At 35.9% G+C, this 21,145-nt stretch overlaps 1 protein-coding gene across 1 annotated transcript in view; it reads left to right on the forward strand.

The window, feature by feature from the left end:
- ABCA13 (ATP binding cassette subfamily A member 13) overlaps positions 1–21,145 on the forward strand; it is a 446,769-nt gene that overhangs the window by 350,667 nt on the left and 74,957 nt on the right. The window contains exons 54-55 of the mRNA XM_063086601.1: positions 2,289–2,481; positions 4,935–5,044. Of these exons, the coding sequence (XP_062942671.1) occupies positions 2,289–2,481; positions 4,935–5,044 (303 nt within the window). The remainder of the gene's footprint in view (positions 1–2,288; positions 2,482–4,934; positions 5,045–21,145) is intronic.

Here is a 21,145-nt window from a genome sequence, read left to right on the forward strand (position 1 = left end):
AACGACATTTGCCTCTGATCACCTCTGCCCCACTGACTTCTCCACTTCCTGCACCTTCTTCTGCCCTGCCCCACCTCCCTGCCTGGTCTGATGTCTTCTCAGTGTTTCCATTCCACCCTCCTTCTCTATCAGGGCACAGATTTGTTGTTTTATAGTATTTATATGTTAATTATTTCTGCTTGACTAGAAGTTCCTTCATGCAGGAAAATGATACTTGTCCTAGTTGGATCTTTGGAGAGAACAGGAAGACCCTGATCTGTAGGTCTGGGAACAGGTAGATTCTGCCTTCCCTAACCTGAGCAGGTGTCTGTTACTAGCACCTGATGCTAGACACAGTGCAGAGCCCACTTCATTGCTGTCCTTCCCCATCCTGTGCTAGCTCCTGTCCTTTGATTATCTGTTAAGAATTCAGGTCTCTGTTATCACCTGAGCTCTGGCTGAACAGCAAGTTCAAAGGTGGACTTTGGGAGTTCTTCTCTGTCCTGTCTGTACCCTAGGCACTGGCTGGGTTGGAAAAGCCACATGGTCCAGATATTACATATGTTGAATATATGGAAGTTTTTGCTACACCTTGTGCCCGTCTGGATTCTTCCTCCATACAGACACCATTTTTTGTGATTGTCAGTTGGAAGACGACTACGTGGCACATTGCTGAGCATAGTTGGATGAATGTATTAGGACTTTGAATTAGCATGAGGGGGCTGACCAGAAGTAACGGCGATTATTTGTCCCCCACCTACCAGAATGACTTGAGGAGATTTAAACACACATGCACCTGGGCCCCTCCCTAGACCCCTGAGATGGGAAGCTCTGGGAATGAGACCGAGGGGTATTTATAAAGCTTGCGATACTAGTGAAGAGAGGATGAGAATCACTGATGTGAGTGACTGTGGGGATGGATCTGGAAAATGGCAGTGAATGAAGGCTGCACAATAACCTGCGGGAGTGAGGAAAAAGCTCTGGAAGGCCAGGACAGGGTGCAGGGGCACGAAATGCACCTTCATCTGGAAAAGGGAAATAACATTCAAGCAGAAAAGTGTAAAATTAGATGAATTTTCACAAATTAAACACAACCACGTAACCCCTTCTCATGGATAAAATCAATACTGTCAACACCTCAGATGGCCCTCATAAACCTCTTCCAGTCCATAACCACCCTGTAGGAAACTGTTATGCTTATTTTTATCTTCATTAATTCATTTTTTATGCTTTTGTATGTTTATAAAAATAGTTATGTTTAATATATAATGTGTATAATATATAATATATGCTCCTGAATATCAAGTTATATTTTTCTCATCATCTATGTTGTATGTGGAATAAATTATATATTTGTCAAATGGTGATTTTAGGCATGGAAAAATAATACAGAGAAAGAAGCTAGGGATACTGGAGGCGAGCAGTGGATATTTTATTTATTTCTGATACCTTTAAATTTGAAATAGTTTAAGAATCACAAGAAGTTGCAAAATTAGTACAGAAAGTTCCTATGTACCAGCTTCTCCCAATGATAATTTGATAATGTATTACATAACAATATTACACTATCAAAACCAGGTAATTGATGTTGGTTATAATACTAACTCAGTAGTCAGTATTATAAAATATAGTCACTAAATATGTTTTGATGGTTAAATATATTTTAAATAATTAAATATAATCATTAAAAGTTGGCCTATTACAATTTACAGAGGAAATTGAAATTTACTTGAAAATTAAATACACCAGATTTTCCATCATTATGGAAAAGTGAGCTGCTCAAATTTAGAGTAAATAAGTGTTGAAAATTCATCTGAAAAATAGTTATTGATACTTTTTGCAAGGTGCTGTGCAAAGTGCTGGCTATATGACCCTTTCATATGATCCAACATATACTTATAAACTTATAATATTTGGGCACTTTCATATATAATCTACTTTATTAAATGACCTGTTTACTCAAAGTGCTTAGACAAGTTGATGGCTTATAGTTATTTTGTGATAAATTCTTTTTACATTTAGCACAAATGTCTGACTTGACTTTACTATTCATAAAATTAAAAACTAGCTCTAGTTTAGTGTTGATCCATTTCAGTGTCTTTTAGGAGCATGTATATTTCCTCCCTGTTAGGGAATGAAAATTGTCTCTTGCTGTTAATCTGTAATCAGGTGGTAGGACTAGGGTGCTGTGATAGTGCAGAGGTCTGAAGCTGTATCTTCTGTTTTTACAGATTTCTGACCTTTCTCTCTTATAGACTATTCCAGTACAATTTCCCAGGTGTGAATTAACTCTGATTTTATCTTTCCAGATATCACTCTGTCCCCCAAGGCACAGTCAAGTCTTCGAAGGACATAGATGTTGAACAGGAGCAAACGAGGGTGTTTAGAGGAAGTGCCCATGGAGACATCCTTGTGTTATACAACCTTAGCAAAAGTTACCGAAGCTTTCTCCAGAAGACCACTGCTGTGCAGGGTATCAGTTTGGGCATAGCAAGCGGAGAGGTAACAGAGTTCTATTCTTACTGTTTTCTGTTGAAACCCATGTAACTCTAGTTGTTGATCTGCTTGTGTTATTCTCAGAATATATGAAACCAGAGGCAAAAACAGCCTTCAAATTTCAGGGATTTCTACAAAATCAGTAGAAGCAGAACCTGGATGGAGGGTCTGTTGTCTCTTTGCTTAGTGAAAACTTTGCTGATTGATAAATAGGGTTTCTTTTGTTTCATATTTTTAAAATATCATGTGATTAGGGAGTTTTAATTATTGTTTGGGCTATTGGATGACTTTTTATTGAGTGCAAATATTTTGTGAATCCAATTAATTAAGGAAACCACTTCTATCTCTTATTTATTTAAATGGATGCTCTTTGAGTGTCAGCTCAGCTAGTAAAATGCTACTCTGGAAAGGTAAAGAACACTCACTATCATAATAGTTCAGAAAATTTTTTTCATGAATATGACACTAATTCTCATAGAAATATTTACTCAGAACTGACAGAAGCCGTATAAATTGTTCCTGATTTGTGTTTAATGCATGAAGGGAAAACAGTTCTGGAAATGATTACCTTTAACAACTGTTAAAAATAAAAGAGCATCTTGCATTCATATTGTTCCAAACTCCTGAGAAATTCAAAGTAGATGATATTGTTGTCTGACTGGCATTCATGCCCTACTCGTGAGCTGCGTGTAGGCATCTCAGGTATGAGTATTGTGAAGTAAAGAGAAGTCAAGAGACCAATCTGAAGCAATCCAGATGTAGCTTTATACCCTGGACTATGACTTCCGGTGGAACAGGGCAAAATATTCGAGATTTTTTTGTAGTTGTTGATTGCTACTGCTCTGAGACTAGCTATGTAATCAAACCCATTTATTGAACTATATTTTCACATTTTCTTTAAGAATTAATATTAGTTTTTCACCACCTCTTTGAGGTAGTTTTAAGCTAAAGAGTAAGAGATAAACTTGGAAAACTTCATAAGAATGATGCTCCACGTAGGTGACGTGATCCAAGATGCCATTTAATTTTGGGTTCTATTCTCTAAGTTTTTATGAGTGTATCAGTTTAATTACCTAGATGGAAAGTGCTGTGCAAGAGCCTGTGGAAAATACAGAGATGACTAAGATATGCCCCTATCCCTCTATGAATTAATAATTGGGTAGGAATCAAAAGATCATAAATATTTGCTTATGTTATGTAACAGTGTAACGTAACAGCAGTGTTACTTAACAGCATAAGCGTTGTACCAAGGCAGGACAAGATTAAAAGGCACACGAGTGGCACTGTCGTCAGTGCATTAAGTCCAGAGAGGGTCATAGGAAGGCGGGGCGGGGGGCAGGATGTGTGGGGAGAGCTTTAAGGGTGGGTTTATATCTAAGCCTTGAGGCATAGATATCGTTTGCATAGGCCGATGGTGGTGTACCCTGGGACACCCAGCTCTGGCATGGGCTGTCTGACAGAAGTTACATGGGACAAGACAGGCCTGGAATAAGATGGACCCATATGTCAGAGAGTGGGAGAGATCCAGGGGAATAGGGGGGAGAGGCGTGGTGATCAAAGCAGGTCACAATTGAGGGACGTGGTGGCATCCCGAGGTGCAGAATAGGGTTGTGTGATGGGTAGGTGGGGCATGGTGACAGGAAGTCCAGAAGCAATTGCTTCCCAAGATTCAAGGAGCTGGGGAGCCAGTTTATGTCAGTAGACAGCAGCACCTCACCACCAGGAAACAGATGTCTCGGAAAGAGATTGAGAACCAGGGAGACTCAGTCTCCAAGGTGGAATCTCAGGCAAAGTATACAGTGAGGTACGAGGTAGAAAGTAGGTCTAGGAAAGAAAGCAAGAAGGCCGTTTTTTTTTCACATGGAGTACAAGACAGGATTGGACCAAGAAATAGGTTGATTTGATACTGTCAGAGTACAGAAGTAGAGTTCACTTCTTAGTTAATATCAGGACCAGCCTAGACTCTGAGTTAGAAGTGAATTCACAGCCTCTTCAGTGAAAAAACAAGGTATAAAAGAAAGCTGTGAGTATTCTGCTTTTATACATGTAATGGTGTATGGGGAGAGTGGAAGCTGGAATATTTTTAGGAAGTACTTTAAAATATACAAAAATGAAACCAGGAGAATGTGACTTACGGAAATGTGACCTCCAAAAAGTGTCATATTATCTATGCGTAATTTTGGGTAATTTGCACCTGCGTCTAATCTTCTTGAGCTTTCTGTACATGAATTTACTTGTCTGTAAATTAAGGCTGAAATTTTTATACCACTCAGGTACCATAATAGTTTTGAAAGTTCTTAGTAATCCATAACGTGCTTTATATAGTAATACCACTTTAAAAGTCTGCAAATATCACAAACCAACAATATCAACTCAAAGTTGGCTTAAAGCAGATGCTGTTTATGATATAATTTTGATTTCATTTAACTTTTTTATTTCACTTGGTTTTTCTCCTCCAGTGCTTTGGGCTTCTAGGGGTGAACGGAGCTGGGAAGAGCACCACATTCAAAATGCTGAACGGTGAGGTTCCCCCGACGTCGGGGCATGCCGTCATCAGGAGTCCCACAGGGTAAGATCCAGGTGCAGTCAGATTTGCTGCCTAAGAGGTAATAATCAAGCCCAGAGAGCCCCCAGCAGTCCCTCAGTCCTGTGGAATAAAGTTTAAAAGTGTCATCTTCCTCTAAATTTACCTTCTCCAGAGGGGAAAAGACTTTCCAAATATGCATGAATTGAGCTCAGTATTTCTAACCAGAGCAAAAGGTGAAGGAATCTTGTCACAAAGCAGCCAAGGTCAGACTGCTCTCTGAGGCGCCAGAGAGGGATTGAGGAGCTCAGCTGGCTTCTCTCTGCCTTTGTAATCCGGAGCAGGGGCAGCCAAGGGCTGGTTTTCTTACTCATCCTTTGGATAAAGCTTGAGATGTCCTCATCAGTTATAGTGGCCAGAAGAGGCCGGATGGTTTCCCACTTTTTGCCACCAGACCTCCTCTTTTGGGTAGTTATGACTTGTTTGGGCTGGAGCAGTATGCACATTAAACAACCAGAAAGTGGTATCTAGGAGTGGGGGAGACATTTATGCCCGTTGCTCTAAACATGCAGGAGGTTCCTGGGCACCTGCACAGTCAAGAGGCTGCCCAAGGCCAGCTGATGCATCATACCGGTTCTGCAGGCAACACAGGTGTACCCGTACATGCATGCACACATGCAAACACAGACACACACACACACACTCACACTTTGTGTTATTCCTGGTCCTGTTTCACATGGCACCCGATTCTGCAGATCCTTCCGAACTGGCGCTTGCTCAAGAACATCTCTGGGGCGTGGGGTCTTAAACCCCATGCAGTTGGCAGCGTGTCTTCTCCTTTCCCCTGCTCTGGTCAGGAATCATGTTGGTGATTTTTCTTTTTTCTACGAAGAAGAGATTCCCTGCTCTAAAACTCTCTGAGGCTGGATTTGTTACTTGATTCTTGTTCTATTAAGTTGGCGCTAAAAGCAAACGTCTCAATATCACAAACTAAAATCTTAAACACTTACCTACTATGGAGGATGTTTCCGCATCCCATTCTGTTTTCCATACCGTGTTATATGGTCCCAGGCGCATACCTTGTTTTTCTTACTGTAGCAAACTCACTGTAACTTGGTGATACATTTCAGTCTCTGTCTTTGGAATTACATAATGAAAGCTGTGTGTCTGGCTGCGCATCTCTGATGGTCATTATAAAAACAGCTACCAAATTCTCAGTACCTTACTTGATTTTAGTCTGTCTACTGGGGATCATAGAATCATTCCTAAATAGATATGGAGAGAATATGTCTTAGATTTTTATTTTGATGTATGGGCTCAAATATAGTAATTGAAAAAAAATTCAAAATATCATAAAGACACATTAATTAGGTAATTATTTGAATCAAGAAATATTTACTGTCCATGTATGATGGTCCACGGATTAAGAGGACAAAAAATTTCCCTTAATTCTAAAATCCACTGTCAATATTTGCTTGTCTCTTGCCAGTCTAACGTAAATGTACATACACATCTATATGTATGCATCTAATTTTATCTATTATCTGTGTGAGTCTGTGTGTGTGTGATTAAGTGTGGGTATTTGTTGGGAGGGAGATGTTCATACTTCAAATTCAGGAAAGATTTAAAAGACTGTTTTGTATGTGTCATTTACACTTAATATCCAATAAGCATTTTATACTCCTCTTCAATAATTGTAATTGTTTTAATTTTTTTTCATGTCTGATGGGCATGAAATCTCCGTTAAATTAATTTGCACTTTATTAATTATCCATGAACTTGAATTCTTTCTAGTATTTATTTGTTACATAGGTTTCCTTTCTGCCAATGGCTTGTCATATCTTTGTTCTTTTTCCTGTAAGTCTGTCTCTTTGTTACTCATTAATGTAGGAGTTCTTTATACGTTCTCCTGGAAATGAATTCTTATCATGTTTTGTGTGTTTTAAGTACTCTCTTTCAGTGATCCCTTGTATTTTAACTTTGTTTTAAAGATTTGTACATACAGAAATTCTTAATTTTTATAAAGTCAATTTTATTTTTTTCTTTATTATTTATTGCTTTTTGAAACTCAAAAGATTCTTTCCTTTTTGAGGCCATAAAACTATTCCCCTTATTGTCTTTTCAAAATGTTGTGTGGTAGAAATAGAATTTGATTTTTTTCCCTATCTAAATGGCATAAAAACATCATTTTCTCAAAGCGTCTTTGTCCATTGATGAAAAGCACCTCCTCTATTACACACCAGGTTCTCATATGTTCTGGGGACTTTGCCTCAATTTCTCTTATTTTATGACACATCTTAGTAGGTTTACACACCAGGTTCTCATATGTTCTGGGGACTTTGCCTCAATTTCTCTTATTTTATGACACATCTTAGTAGGTTGCATTACCTGGCTCTCATCCTAATTTTTTATTTTCAGAGTTGTTTAGATGATTTTGGGGACTTTATTATTGCATATTATGTTAAGAATCACTTCATCAGTCTGTAAAAAGTCACAATGCTTGGTTGCAAAATTAATGGTTTGATTGCAATTGCATCAGATTTATACTGTAAGCTGAGATTTAACATCCTCACAATAGCTTATCTTATCTTTGACTATGGTCTATATTGCCATTTATTCAGACCATCTTAAAAACATCATCTAATTATGTTTTAAAATTTCCTTTATAAAGTCCTTGCATGTCCTTTTGAGTTTTACTCATCAGAAAAATTTGGCTTCATCAAGAGGAAATTCATCTCAATATTTTTGTCTTTTCTTTTCTTTTTTTCACTTTCTTTTTGTTAGAATTTTTTCGTGGCTTGGAATTTTTCTAGTTTACATTATGAGGAATTTGTTTATGTGTTTTTTCTTTTTCATTTTCTTCTTCCCTTGGATGTCACCTTCTGTGTAGCGGTTTCGTGGTATCTTCAACTGTTTATTCCCTAGACCTCTATTACAGTACCAGGCCTTATACTGACAGCCTTGGTCCTTATGTTGCACCTCTGAGGAGAAAACCCCATTCCAGGCTCTGGTCACTGGTACTGCTCCTGCTCCTGTGATCCAAGCTGTATGACAATCAACTTTCTTTGGGCCCTACAGAAAACCTCTTTTCATGAGAGGTGGGGCTCAGATGTAGACTCAGACCCAGGTAGTCACACACTGAACTTGATTTTTATCTCCCTCTCTTCCCCCCCAGCAAGTGTGAAGTACTCTTGGTACCCATTACCTTACAGGGGCTGAATTCATAGCTGTTTTTATAGAATTCAAACCCAGCAGCCAGCCAGCCAGGTTGGACCTTGCCTGTAGCTTCCTGCTCTGTTTCTGATCTGCAGAGATGTTTAGTTTTAAGTGTGATTATCTGCTATAGACATTAGTCGATGTAGCAATGAATAAACCAAATAAAATCCATTAATAATTTTTCTGGATGTAGCGGAAGAAATTTAAAGCATTGTGTCCACAATTCCCCATTGGAATCTTACAGATTTGCAAGACTAGATTAATTTGGAAAGAACTAATATTTTGGCAATACTGTGCCTTTCTCTTCCACAAACTTTTTGTAACTTTTACTTACTGAAAGAAATTGAGTTCATTTCTAAAAAATATTTTAATGGATCCTTATGTTCTCTCTAGAATACAACACTCTTTACCAGTAATAATAAAACTTTGTCTCCTTTTTATCCATAGCATTACCTCTGATTCTGATTCTCCTTATTGCTTTGCCTAGAACTAGCAGAACAACGTTAAAGGACAGTGCATCTGATTTCTCTTGGCTCTCGTGAGTAGTGCTGCAATAAACATGGTAGTGCAGATGTCTCTTCCACATACTGATGTCATTTTCTTTGGATATTTTCCCAGTACTGGGATTGCTGGATCATATGGCAGTTTTATTTTAAAGTTGTTGAGGAACCTCCATACTGTTTTCCAAAATAGTTGTACTAATTTATATTCCCACATGGGTGTCCAAGGATTTTCTTTCTTCCATCTCCTCGCCAGCACTTGTTATCTTTTGTCTTTTTGGTAATAGCCATTCTAACTAGAATAAGGTAATATCTCATTGTGGTTTTGATTTGCATTTCCCTGATGATTAGTGATGTTCAGTATTTTTTAATATACATGTTGGCCATTTGTATATCTTCTTTTGAGAAATGTCTATTCAGATCTTTTTTTTTTCAATCCTTATTATTAAAATGACTCCTATTATTTTTGTTTTTGTAATTTTGAAAATATTTTTTCCTTAGGAACCCATTGATATAATTTAAAATTGCAGATTCCATACATCCGGTTATAACTATTATTCTCTTGAAGTTTGTATTTTCTTTCTATTCCTATATTTGTATGTTCGTGCTTTATTTCTATAGAATTATCTTTAACTTCCCAGATTTTGACTGTTTTACTTTGAAAAGGATGAAATATGGAATTTCTTTAACAATTCAAATGTTTTGCAGTTTTCAAGTTTACCAAGTTTTGTCATTCTTATTAACCCCTCCACCATGCTTTTCTCAATCTAGTTTTGTTGTTTCATTTCTAACTTTTTGATTTAAATTATTTTAAGTCTTCTTGTTAAGTAGTCAGATCATTAAGACTATCAATGTCCTTCTTTGTATAGCTTTACCTTGATCCTAAAAATGTAATATTATTATTGTCATTATTCTCTAAATGACATATACAATTTTGATTTAGTCTTTTTCATAAAAATTTACTTAGAAGAGTATTTTCAAATACTTAAAAATCTTGTTTCTTGCTTAAATATTTTTTTAAAAATCTTTTAAAAATAGTTTTGAAGTATAACTTAGATATGGAAAATAACTCAATGGAATATTATGAAGTGAATACTCTTCTATAATCAGCACCTTCTTCAAAAAACAGACCAAGGCCAGCATCCCACAAATCTCTTCTAGTTACTTATTCCCATCAAGATTAAATGCTACTCTATTTTTTAAAAAATGTAACTTAGTGTATTACTATAAGGCAAACCCTCTTTGTAACCAAAACACAGGACAGAAAAAAGAACCTCGACAGCTAACCTAGAAGCCACTCTCTGTGCCCCACCTCAGTCAGCCCCAACCTCTTCCATCCACATGATTCTTCATGATTGCATCACACAAGAGTGTGTCCCCAGACACCACAGTGTATTCTTGCCCCTTTGTGAAAGCTCGATATGATCTTTTCACGTCCCTTCTCCTTGTTTCCTTTTCTCTTATTTACAATTCGTTTCCTTTTCTCTTATTTACAATCTATCTGTTGAAGAACCTGGGCTGTTGAACTCGGGGAGTTGCCTGCACACTTTGCTGACTGCAGAGTGATGATGAAGTTCAGCCTGTTTCTCGTCCTTTCTATTTCTTGCAATTTCAGCTAGATCCAAAAGTTAATCAGGCTTAGGCTCAGTCCCATGGTATGACTAAGGCAGGAGGTGATGTTCTTTTTCATCAAGAGGCACGTAACATCTGGTCTTTAGTCTTTTTAAAAAAGATTTTATATTAGCTGTTTCAATGTTTAATACTTAGGTGCATTAATCCATTGCAAAATGGTAAAATTTTAACTCTCATCCTTTTGTTTTCATTTATGAGCTAGAATAATTTTATAATTTTATGAGAAAATTCTTTTTTTCTTTTTTTTGGTTACGCAGAGGTACAGTTCATATAGGAAAGGACAGTTTAAATGCTTTTTACTTACCCAGTTTTCATGATAATCAATCTGGTACCCGCAATCATCAGAGGTGACAAGTTAAGTTTTTGTTTCCTTTGTTTGTTTGGTCTTGTCATTCTGGCTTCATTCTGGTAGAATTAGAATATATCACAGATGTTATCCTGTGTCTTGTCACCCCTTTTACATTTGTGGTTCTCCCTTTTCCTTCCTTCCCCATTTTCCTCTAGTCGTTTTCTCATCCAAATACTAGAAATAATAATAATTCAAATGTTTGAATGAAGGTTTAATGATATCCTGTATTAAAGTTACCTTACCCAGAAGCAAGCATGCAGTTGTCATTTAAGAAATATTTATTTCCCTCAATTCTATGAGGAAAGTTGCAGACCTGAAGACATATCTGTCCTGCTCCAAATGCTACATGCTATAACTATTGCTTGTCTGTGGCCAGTGAATGCAATTATAGTTTGGATAGTCTAAGTCAATAGATGAAAACTCAATATTAGAAACTAATTATGTTGAAGAACAGAAAATAGAGAGGATTTATTGGCTGGATGAGTGTTTGAGGTTTGTCTAAAGAAAGTTGTACATGCTGCTTATTCGGAAAGGGAATCACGCTGTGTGGAATTGAATCTCTCTCAAGTGATACGTTGTTGGTTTCTGCCCTGCAGTCATATAGGCAAAAAGTAAGGTATTTTTGTTGATTGTGGTTGTGTTCTTTTTTTTTCATAGTTTTTTTCTTTCTCACTTTTCTATTTACAAGTATATGTGGACAAAAGAAGCAGAACAAAAAAAGTTTTATTTTCATTTCTGGAAGACTGACTCTCTTTTTTATAATTCAATTCCATCATTTGTAAAGTAATTGGGAAATGAAATTCAAATAACTGCTCTTGAAAGGAAGAATACATTTATATCCACATAATGGTCTGCAAGTCTCTTATTATGCTACATATCTGTAATTGGTTTAATTATAATGAAATCACACTTGCATTAATTATATTTTTAACCTTGATTATTTATAATGTTAATTGCACATTGGTATTCAAGGCATTAAATAGATAATTACAAGCACAATGGAATTTTTAACTACTTAGAGAGTTGGGCGATACCTTCCTACCCATGAAGCTAAGTTTATTGCTACCTAATTGAAACACATCAACTCAGTCACTCATTATATTAAGGTTTACTTTATCTCTTCTTTGAGGTTATATTATCTGAAATAATGCTCTTTTGTTTTCCTGTTTGATTTAATAATTTCCATGAATGCATATCCTCAAACTTGAGAATAACATATGTCAAAATAATTCATTTCAAAACTGCCTATTATAATTCGGTCCAGAGTATATCATGAGCTCCTGATATAATGATGGTGGTCACAGATTGATAGAATGCAGGCCAAAAATCACATGCATTTTTATTTGGTCAGCATAGTGTTAAAGTTTTCAACTTAAGTTGCCATCGGTCAGAACATACACTCCTCAGTTTGTCAGTTACCACCACTCTTTATTGCCTCATTTACTGGCAATAAAGATGTTTAGGTTGACTGTGAGATACCGTCAGATGTTTAGGTTGACTGTGAGATGCCGTCAGATGTTTAGGTTGACTGTGAGATACTGTCAGATGTTTAGGTTGACTGTGAGATACCGTCAGATGTTTTGGATGACTGTGAGATCCTGAAATCATTGGAGTTTGTGACCACTGGTCAAAATAAATGCTAATACCAGTAGTCATGATTTATTGTAACTCTGTTATTCACCAAGCATTAAGTTAGGGATTTTACCTTCCTGATCTTATCTAATAATTTATAATAGCCTTGGGAATCATAATTATAAAATATTGTTACTAAATCATTTAAGGTAACATTTAATGAATTAATATAGATGACTGGAATAACCAGAAGATGTTCCCATTACTAGATAAAAATTAATCAAAACTATTTTATAAGTGCTTATCTGAGGCCACAAGAAAAAAAGGGAATCCCCAGGTGCCATAAAAGAAGAAGAAACCAACAAACCAGAGTAATTGCTTGGGCTGATCGTGTGGCTGGCTGCCTAAGAAATGGTCAGAGCAGATGGGGATTTGTGAATTGGAGGCTTGAGCTTTAATGTCCCTGAACATGCAGGAGCTATGACTGTAGCTCTGCAGAAGGGGGAACATTGAACTGCAACCCTGTATAAAGCTGGGATCATTGAACAGCTGCGTCCTCACTGACAGGTAGGCTCTTGGAAAATCCACACACTGGCATAGAAAGATGATAAAAAAACTTCCCCGTTTCTGTCTAGGCTGAGTTTCTGTCTAGGCTGTCTAGGAAAAGTCTCTCCTGGAATTTCAAAATTCTGAACTTATACCCCTAGGGATTAAGAGTTTAAATTTAACTACCTGTGATCCAAGAATTGCACTTCCCTGTACTCAGGAATATAACATAAAAATTGGCTCCAGGTTGATGGTACCCATGAGCACCTGGAAGAAAAAAACACAAATCTTCTTTGAAAGGATACTCCCATAATTCATACATCAAGGAATTTTTAATTTTTTAAAAGAGTCCCATCAAAATGGGGTGTTCAATTAAACATTATAAAACACACAAGAAAACTATCCACTTGGGATATAAATTAATGGCGCCAACAAAAAGGAGAATTGGCATACCAAGAATGTAATGCAATAGAACCATAATCACAAAGAGAATATACAAAGCACCATGACATTATGAAAAAGAACAGATTTGAAAAAACAGTACTTTCTACGATTGAAAAAGATGTCCATTTAAATTAAAAGGTAAATATAATGATTGAATTAAAAACAAATGGCACACTGCTTATGAAAAAAATATGAAAGTCAAATTAGGTGACATATGGAAGATAGAAAGAGAAGGTCCAACCTAAGTGTAATTCAGAAGAATAAGAGAATAGGAACAATGGGAGAGCAGCAGCATTTGAAGAAATGAGTGAGAATTTTCCAGTATTAATAAAACAGGTAATTCCTTAGACTGAAGAAATATTATTCTCTTGAGCATTCTAAATAAGAAGATATTCATACCTAGGCACTTTGTGGTGAAATTGAGAATTCCAATTAGAAAGACAGTCTCTTGAAAGGAAGAAGGGAGAAAAGACAGAGCAGTATAAAGGAGTAAGAGAGACCTGTGCTTGTTTAAAATAGTAGCTGCTAGCTACTTGTGGCTTTTAAAATTAAATTTAAATACATTAAAATCAAACCAGATTATAAATTTAGTTTCTCAGCAGCACTGGCAACATTTCAAGAGCTCACCCTCTTCTGTTAAAGACAGCAAAGATACAGAACATTTCCATCATTTCAGAAAGTCCAATTTCACAGTACTGAAGGAGAACAAAGGCCAACTTCTTGGCAGCAAGAGCATAAACAGAATATAATAGAATGATATCATGAATAAAAATGCACTGATAGGTCAACAGTTGTTATATCTAGATATAGACTTACAGGTAATTTTTATTTGTTTGTTATTCCTTCCTGTATTTTCCAAATCTTGCACCAAGATCATGTGTTAGATTATCAGACAATTAAAGGAAAAGCAATATAGAAACTCTTTAACCCAAAAGCCTTTCTCTTCATATTTTAGACTAGCATTTTTTAAGGCTTGCTCCATTTTAATATATGCAACTGGGACATATATATATATATCTATATAGATAGATAGATAGATAGATAGATAGATAGATGTGTATATATGTGTATGTATGTGTGTATATATATATACATACTATATATATATATATATATATATATATATATATATTGGGCTTTGGTTTTCTCTTTTCTTAAATGACCACTATCACAGAATTCATGTGAGCAATAACTACTAAGTGCTATAACACCATCAAAATGCTAAGTATTATGGGCACAGCACTTAGGAATTGCATACAAATGACTGCTTTGTATAAACCAATGCAGTACCAGCATAAAAAAAGAAAAGGAACTCATTTATTGCTTATAAAAGCTTTATCTGCCTTTAGACTAGCATAAATTACAAATTAGAGTAATTTAAATCATAATCCCACCAACTAGGAACTACTTGACAATTTGTTTTTCTTCCATTTTAAATTAAATGATGATTTAACAACACTAATATAGAGTTAGAAAAGCTATGAAGAAAAATCCTTTATAATCTTATATTGAAGTGATTTTTATTCTTGTAGTCCCCAGTTTTGAAAAAAATCTGTCTATTGATGTATGTATATATGTATTTATCAATCATCTCTCTGCACATACACCTATGTACATAAAAGCTCGTATAGTTGCAGTGATATAATCATTGTTCATGCATTTCACCCAGTGTTCCAATTTACTTCATGTCAGGATGTTTTCACTACTGCTGCACAGTCTTCACATTAATGTCTGCCTTCATATTACTGCCAGGTTTCTATAACAGCATGCAGTGTTGAGTCACTTCTCTATCATACAGCTATATTCTCATTTGAATTTGCCTTTCTGGAACAAAGTATCTCCTAGCTGAAAATCTCCTAGTCTCATTCTGTGAAAGAAAATGGTGCCTATTCCCTGGTGGCTAACGTGTGGCAGAGGGTGTCAGCCAGCAGAGGCATCCGTATTCAGCCGTGGCGTGGACTTCTGTGGGCACCACATAGATCATCCCTGGACATTCATGGTGTTTCCCCTGCTGCTTGCTGCCTCAAGCTTCCACGGGGAGCAACCAGAATGTAGTATATGAAGAGGTGGCCTCAGTTTGGGGCTGAAGATGCTTAGGTCTGTGTACATGCTCCTCGTCCACGTTTGCTTCGTGTCTGCTAACACATTACCTTAGGTGCAGTTTCTGTCATCCAGGCTGTCTTTCACATCTTCTCAAGACTGGTGTAATTAATGTACCATGGGAACTGAGAAAGTGTGTTTTTCTAGTGGATGCTATCTTCTGTGTGTAACACCCTGCTGACTTCTCAGACATTGAGTGCAGTTTAATTTTTTATTTTTCACTGGAACTTTATCTTATACCAATAAATACCTTCCTTTCCTACTATACTGATGTGTCACTATGATCAAATCATCTTGGGCAATCTATTCATTTCATTATGCAGGGGTATTACAAAAACTCTGAAAGTCCCCCGGCAGATAAATGTCCCTGAGAATTTTGTTAATTAAGGGATAATGCTCACTGAAGAGGAATATTGTAAGCAACTGCTTTCTTTCTCAGACATTTAAATACAAAAGCCAAGTTGAAGTCTTTTTTAATCTAGAATCCATTTTTTTCTAAGGCTATTCCAACACAGAACCATAATTTTTTAAATTAATGGAATAGGCTTTTGTGGTTTGGGGATGATTAAAACACCAACGAGACACTTTTTATTTGTCCAAAGATTTTCAGATGTCAGAAGCAATCTCACACTGATAGCTTAAATATTGAGCTGTGTGAGAGTTCACATGCTGATTTCATTCTTCAAATTATAGCACCATTGCACTTCATGGAAAGTCCTCCTTGTGAGACCTTATCTCATTTCCAGTGCTCTCACCACATAGAAACTAAGACAGCCTTCAGCATGTGCAGGTCCTGTAATGCCATGATTATCCTTCATGCTTTCTGGGCACAATTTCTGTATTCCCCGCAGGCCTCTTCACCTGGGGAGCTCTGCTGGCCCATCAGTGTTAAGCACGGAGAGTCTACTGACTCACACAGGAAGGCAGGATTATCCTCAACCTTGACCTGAGACTGAAACAGGACCACATCTGTATGAGAACATCCTATCATGTTGTGTTTCACTTTTTTTATTGGTGCGTTGGTTAGACTGTGAGCTCTCTAAACATATCTACATTAGTTTCTCAGTAAGTGATTCACCATTTTTCATTTTACAGGTGAAGAAAATGAGGCCCAGGGAGGTGAAAAGCTTGCTTTTGTCATATAGTTTGAGGGTGGTTGTTTGCCTGGTACACCTATGGCCAAACGACCTATTCGGGAGTCATTATTCATCTCACAGGCTGATTCTGGAGACTTTTTGGCTGTGCACATGGAATATAAACATGCATGTTGCCTACACTGGCATCTTATATGTCATTTATAAGATTACTTTTCAAAACACTCTAACCAAGACAATGTGATTAAATCTAACTTGGTGAGGGAAAATAATGAGAAAGATTTTTTGTTGACTTAAAAGTAAAATTCATCATTATACTTCTACTTCCCATTGATGAGTTGATCATACAACCCATATCGACACAACCCACGTGAATGGACACAATTCGCATGGCTTTTGGGTAGATTAAATATTTAACTAGTCTTATGGGTGAAATAAAAATATAACCTTTGAGATTTATAAAAATAGTGACTGAAGCTATCATATAGTGCTTTAACATCCATAGTATTGCTATTGTATCTTTGCTGTGTAAAATGGCATCCATTCTAGTTGTTCCATATCTTCCATGCATTAACTATGATCTTAATTTCAAGGAATGTGTATGGGTGAGGCTGTGGCACAGTGGTTTAAGGGCTTGAGTTCTGGAGCAAGACTCTTGGTCTAAACTTTGATTTTTGTCATTGTCTGGCTATGTGAATGTGGGCAAGTTTTTCTTGGTAGACATCAGTGTGCTAATCTTTAAAATTAGATAATAGTAGTACTTCCCTCAAAAGTTGATGTGAGGATACATTACGTAATCCATGCCTAGCCTGAGTGCTAATAAATTTTTGTTAATATTGTTTACATGAAATTTTGGCCTTGAAATGTACTGGCTGCAAACTACATTATTGACAGGATTTGCTGTAGCATGAGCCATCATTTTGATATAATTTGGTGAGGCAGTAAAGGGAAAATGTATGTAGTTAATCTGCATCTTTAATTAGATGTCCAGATTTACTAACTTTAACCACTTTTGCATTGCCACTATAATCCCATTTGATCATGTTGTGGTCCTTTGAACTTTCAAAAGCTTGAATTCCTAGAACCAACAGTGAAACATTAAGTTCCAAACACTTAAGTCCAGAAGCACTAGGTCTGTCCTTTTTCTCTTCAGTCTTGGTAATGTGTTCTTGATTTTTTGATTTAGAATGTTGGTAGATTATTGTTTTTCCTTAATATTTTTCTCTTTTCAAGGAAAGAGACGTGTGAGTATTGCGTGCATCATTTATTTCAATACATATCTATTTTAATTTGTGTCAGTGTTGACTACCAGCTTTTTCATTCAATTTAATCATGCTTAATTCTCAATTTGGAAAAATTAATCTTAGTTTTTTAAAATTTTATTTTAACAAAGAATAACTGGAATGGGGAGATGTATGTTCTTGTTCCTGAATGTTAGAGAGGAAGTTTCGGTTGCCTTCCCTTCTGAAAGACAGCTTGAGTGCATGTGACATTCTTAGGTCGCAGCATTTTTCTTGAAAGCCTCAGGGCATTCCTCCCTGGTCTTCTGACTGTCAGCGTGCAACTGAGAGGTCAGAGTTTGCCTTGCTTTGCTTCTGGTTCAGATGTTTACTTGTTTTAGTTTCTCGCCTCCGAAATTAACCGAAGACAAGGAAGAAAACAAACCCATTAAACTATTTGTCAGGAATCTTCAAGGCATAGAAGTATTCTCATTTATTTTATCTTATCAGTCTTTATTCATAAGTTTTTTTCACCCTTAAATTTAAGAAAATAACTTTGGTTTCCTTAGAGTCTTTTCTTATTAACCTATTACTGTTGCTCTCCTCCTAGGAGTCCTTTTATTTCGCTCTGTGGCGATTTTTATCTCAGTCATTTTTCTCCTTGGGTTTTATGTTTCTGTTTCATTCAGGCTGTTGTTTCATCTTGCATTCTGTGGGAAATGACTATGTGTTTCTAGAATAGTCAGATACATTTTCTTGCTGAATCTTCTATATATTTTTTCCTTCCCACTATTCAGCATTATTTTTAGAAAGAAAGTGTGAGCTTTCTAAATAAATGGTCGTTTACCAGCAGCATTGGTGAGTAGAATTCTCTCTGCACGCTGTAGTGGTGGCAGTATACTGAATTCAGACCTGTAGCCACAGGTCCAAGGGAGATGCATAGCTCCCAGATCAACCTTGGTTTCCAGTAGGCTTTTTACCTTTGTCCCTCCTTTGTATTGAGGTAGCATTGCTTTTCACCTTTGCTTCCTTTTCCTAGAGCTCTGTGAACATGTGTAGACCATAAACACAGGCTTTGACTCATAAGCAGATCCAACGTTTAAGGAGAAAAGTGTCCTATCTTCTAGTTCACCTACTTCCTACGTCTCTGAGCCAGAGTTCACGTGGTGTGTATCCATGTATGTGTGGTGGTGGCAGTGGCGGCAGGGATGGGGGGACATGTGCATACAAGGTTTATCTACCTTTTTTCCACCATGTAGTCTCTCTTTTATGATCTGAATCTTTATAATGATTTGAGTTAAAGTTGTGATAAGTCATTTCTCAGTTCTCCTTCTGTCTTATAACTATTAATACACTCTCTAAGGTTATTACGTTGCTTTTTTCGCATTATGTATTTTTGTTTAATTTTGGGGGCATTTTAGAGAAACATTAGAGATGCCATTCTGAGCTGGAAGTTAGAGTTCTGATTTTGGATAAAACTCAGACACCCAGGAGAGTGTGGATTAGCATGAGCAGAAGCCCCTGTTTTTTCCTTAGGTATCCAGGCAAGTGACAATGAGAAACTGAAAAGCAGAGAGGTATTGAGAGTTAAAGACATAAAAATGAAACATGCAAACATGGTTTTGGAGTACAGTGCAATAAAGTTTGAATAGAGCTGGTGAAAAGTAGAATCATGTATGATTTTGAGATTGAAAAGTTAGGATTTTTTGAAGAACTAAGTGTTAGTCAGCAATAGGTGAGAAAGAAACCATCGTAGGGGAAGATGCTGTCTTTACTTTTGCATATTTCATTTTTTGGTCTGTTACATGTTCAAGATTATTTTCCCTGAAATAAATACTTTTCTTTTAAAGGGACAACTGCATCATAATATATGCTGTTTTTCTTCTTCTTCCTAGGAATAACTGTAAAAGATAAATATGCATCTTGAGACTGACAGGCATAAAGTTGTGATTTTGATATAATTTGTCACCTGTGAATATGGTAGATGATTTCCAAACTTATTTAGCATAAATAGTAAACATTTGGTATCATCACCTATAATGATACTAATATATCGTGATTTCCAAAAGGAATGATGATGCTTTATAGCTTTGAGTTGTGTGTGTGTATGTGTGTGTGTGTGTATGTTGTGTGTAAGTATATATATATATAGATACAGATATAGATATTTTTAAGGTTGTGGGCTTTGTATGAATACTACCTTGGTCTAAAATATCAGCTTCCTTTTAAAATTCTTTTTATCAGATTAATGTATTTTGTGATGTGGCTTTAGCATTTGGCGTTACCATTTAAAATATTTTTAAATATGCAACACGTGCAAGTGATAAAAATATTTAAAGAACAAAGAACGGAATAAACGAGTTATAGTCAAAGTTGTAAGAAGGTGTAGTGTTTTCCAGTTTTTCTCTCCATAGGTTTTTTAAAAATTAATTTTGGGCCCTTCACTGCATAGATTTGTGTGACCAGAAGGTAGCAAGCAAGAGTTGCTTTTTAGCATTTTCTATTTAATTTCTAAAATGGAAATTGGTCTTTGTTTCGATTTCTGGTCTGAGGGTTTAGCCTAGACCATTTATATTTCCTGGAAAATAGCAGATTTTATCTTAAATGTAAATGTATTTGCTTTAATTTAGGCAAAGTAATATCTTACTGTTTTAATTTCCTCTGTATCTGTAATTATGTCGCAATTTACTTTACATTTTTAGCTTTGTAATTTTCTTTTTACCTTTTTTTCTTGAGAAGCTAATAATTTATGTTTGCATGAAATTATTCACTTATTTATTTGTTTTGCATTTTAAAAATTAATTTCTACTTTTGTCTTTAAATATTTCTTTCCTCTGCTATCCCTCAATGTCCTTATTCTTTTTCTGAATTTTTAAGTATAATGCTTAATTAATTTATTCCATATATTTTTTATTACTGCAAAAATTTAAATCCTTGATTTTTCCTCTGACCATGTTTTAGCTAATATTACACACATGACTTTATTTTTATCATTTTCCATATATTCTACAGTGTCATTTGATTTTCCCTTTTGGAAAAAGCTTTTATTTTGAAATTCAGAAATGGTGTGATGTTTTGTTTTGTTTCATTTTATTACCATAGAAAGTTTTTATACATCATATTTCTTCTTTGTGGATATTTTCCTCTCTAATATATAGGCAATTTTGATATATGGATACATTTAATGCTTAGACCTGAATTCTAACTACATTTGAAAGTAATACTGTGAGACCTTTCTTTTTGCCTTCTTTTTCCTAATCTTTGCCTTCCCTTGTATTGGCTGCTCTTCTGAGTCACTCAAGGTATGTCTATCTAAGAGAGCAATGAATTAGGTTTTTGCCTTTTGATTCAAGCTGAGTCTCGCTTTAATATTTGCATTTACCCATTTATGTTTACTGCTAGACAAGTTATTTTATGCTTAGCATTGTCTTCTCATTTGATGTTATACTTTTTGCTTTTAATGTCAGGAGCTC

This window comes from Cynocephalus volans, chromosome 2 (assembly GCF_027409185.1).
Source record: "Cynocephalus volans isolate mCynVol1 chromosome 2, mCynVol1.pri, whole genome shotgun sequence".
Taxonomy (NCBI): Eukaryota; Metazoa; Chordata; class Mammalia; order Dermoptera; family Cynocephalidae; genus Cynocephalus; species Cynocephalus volans.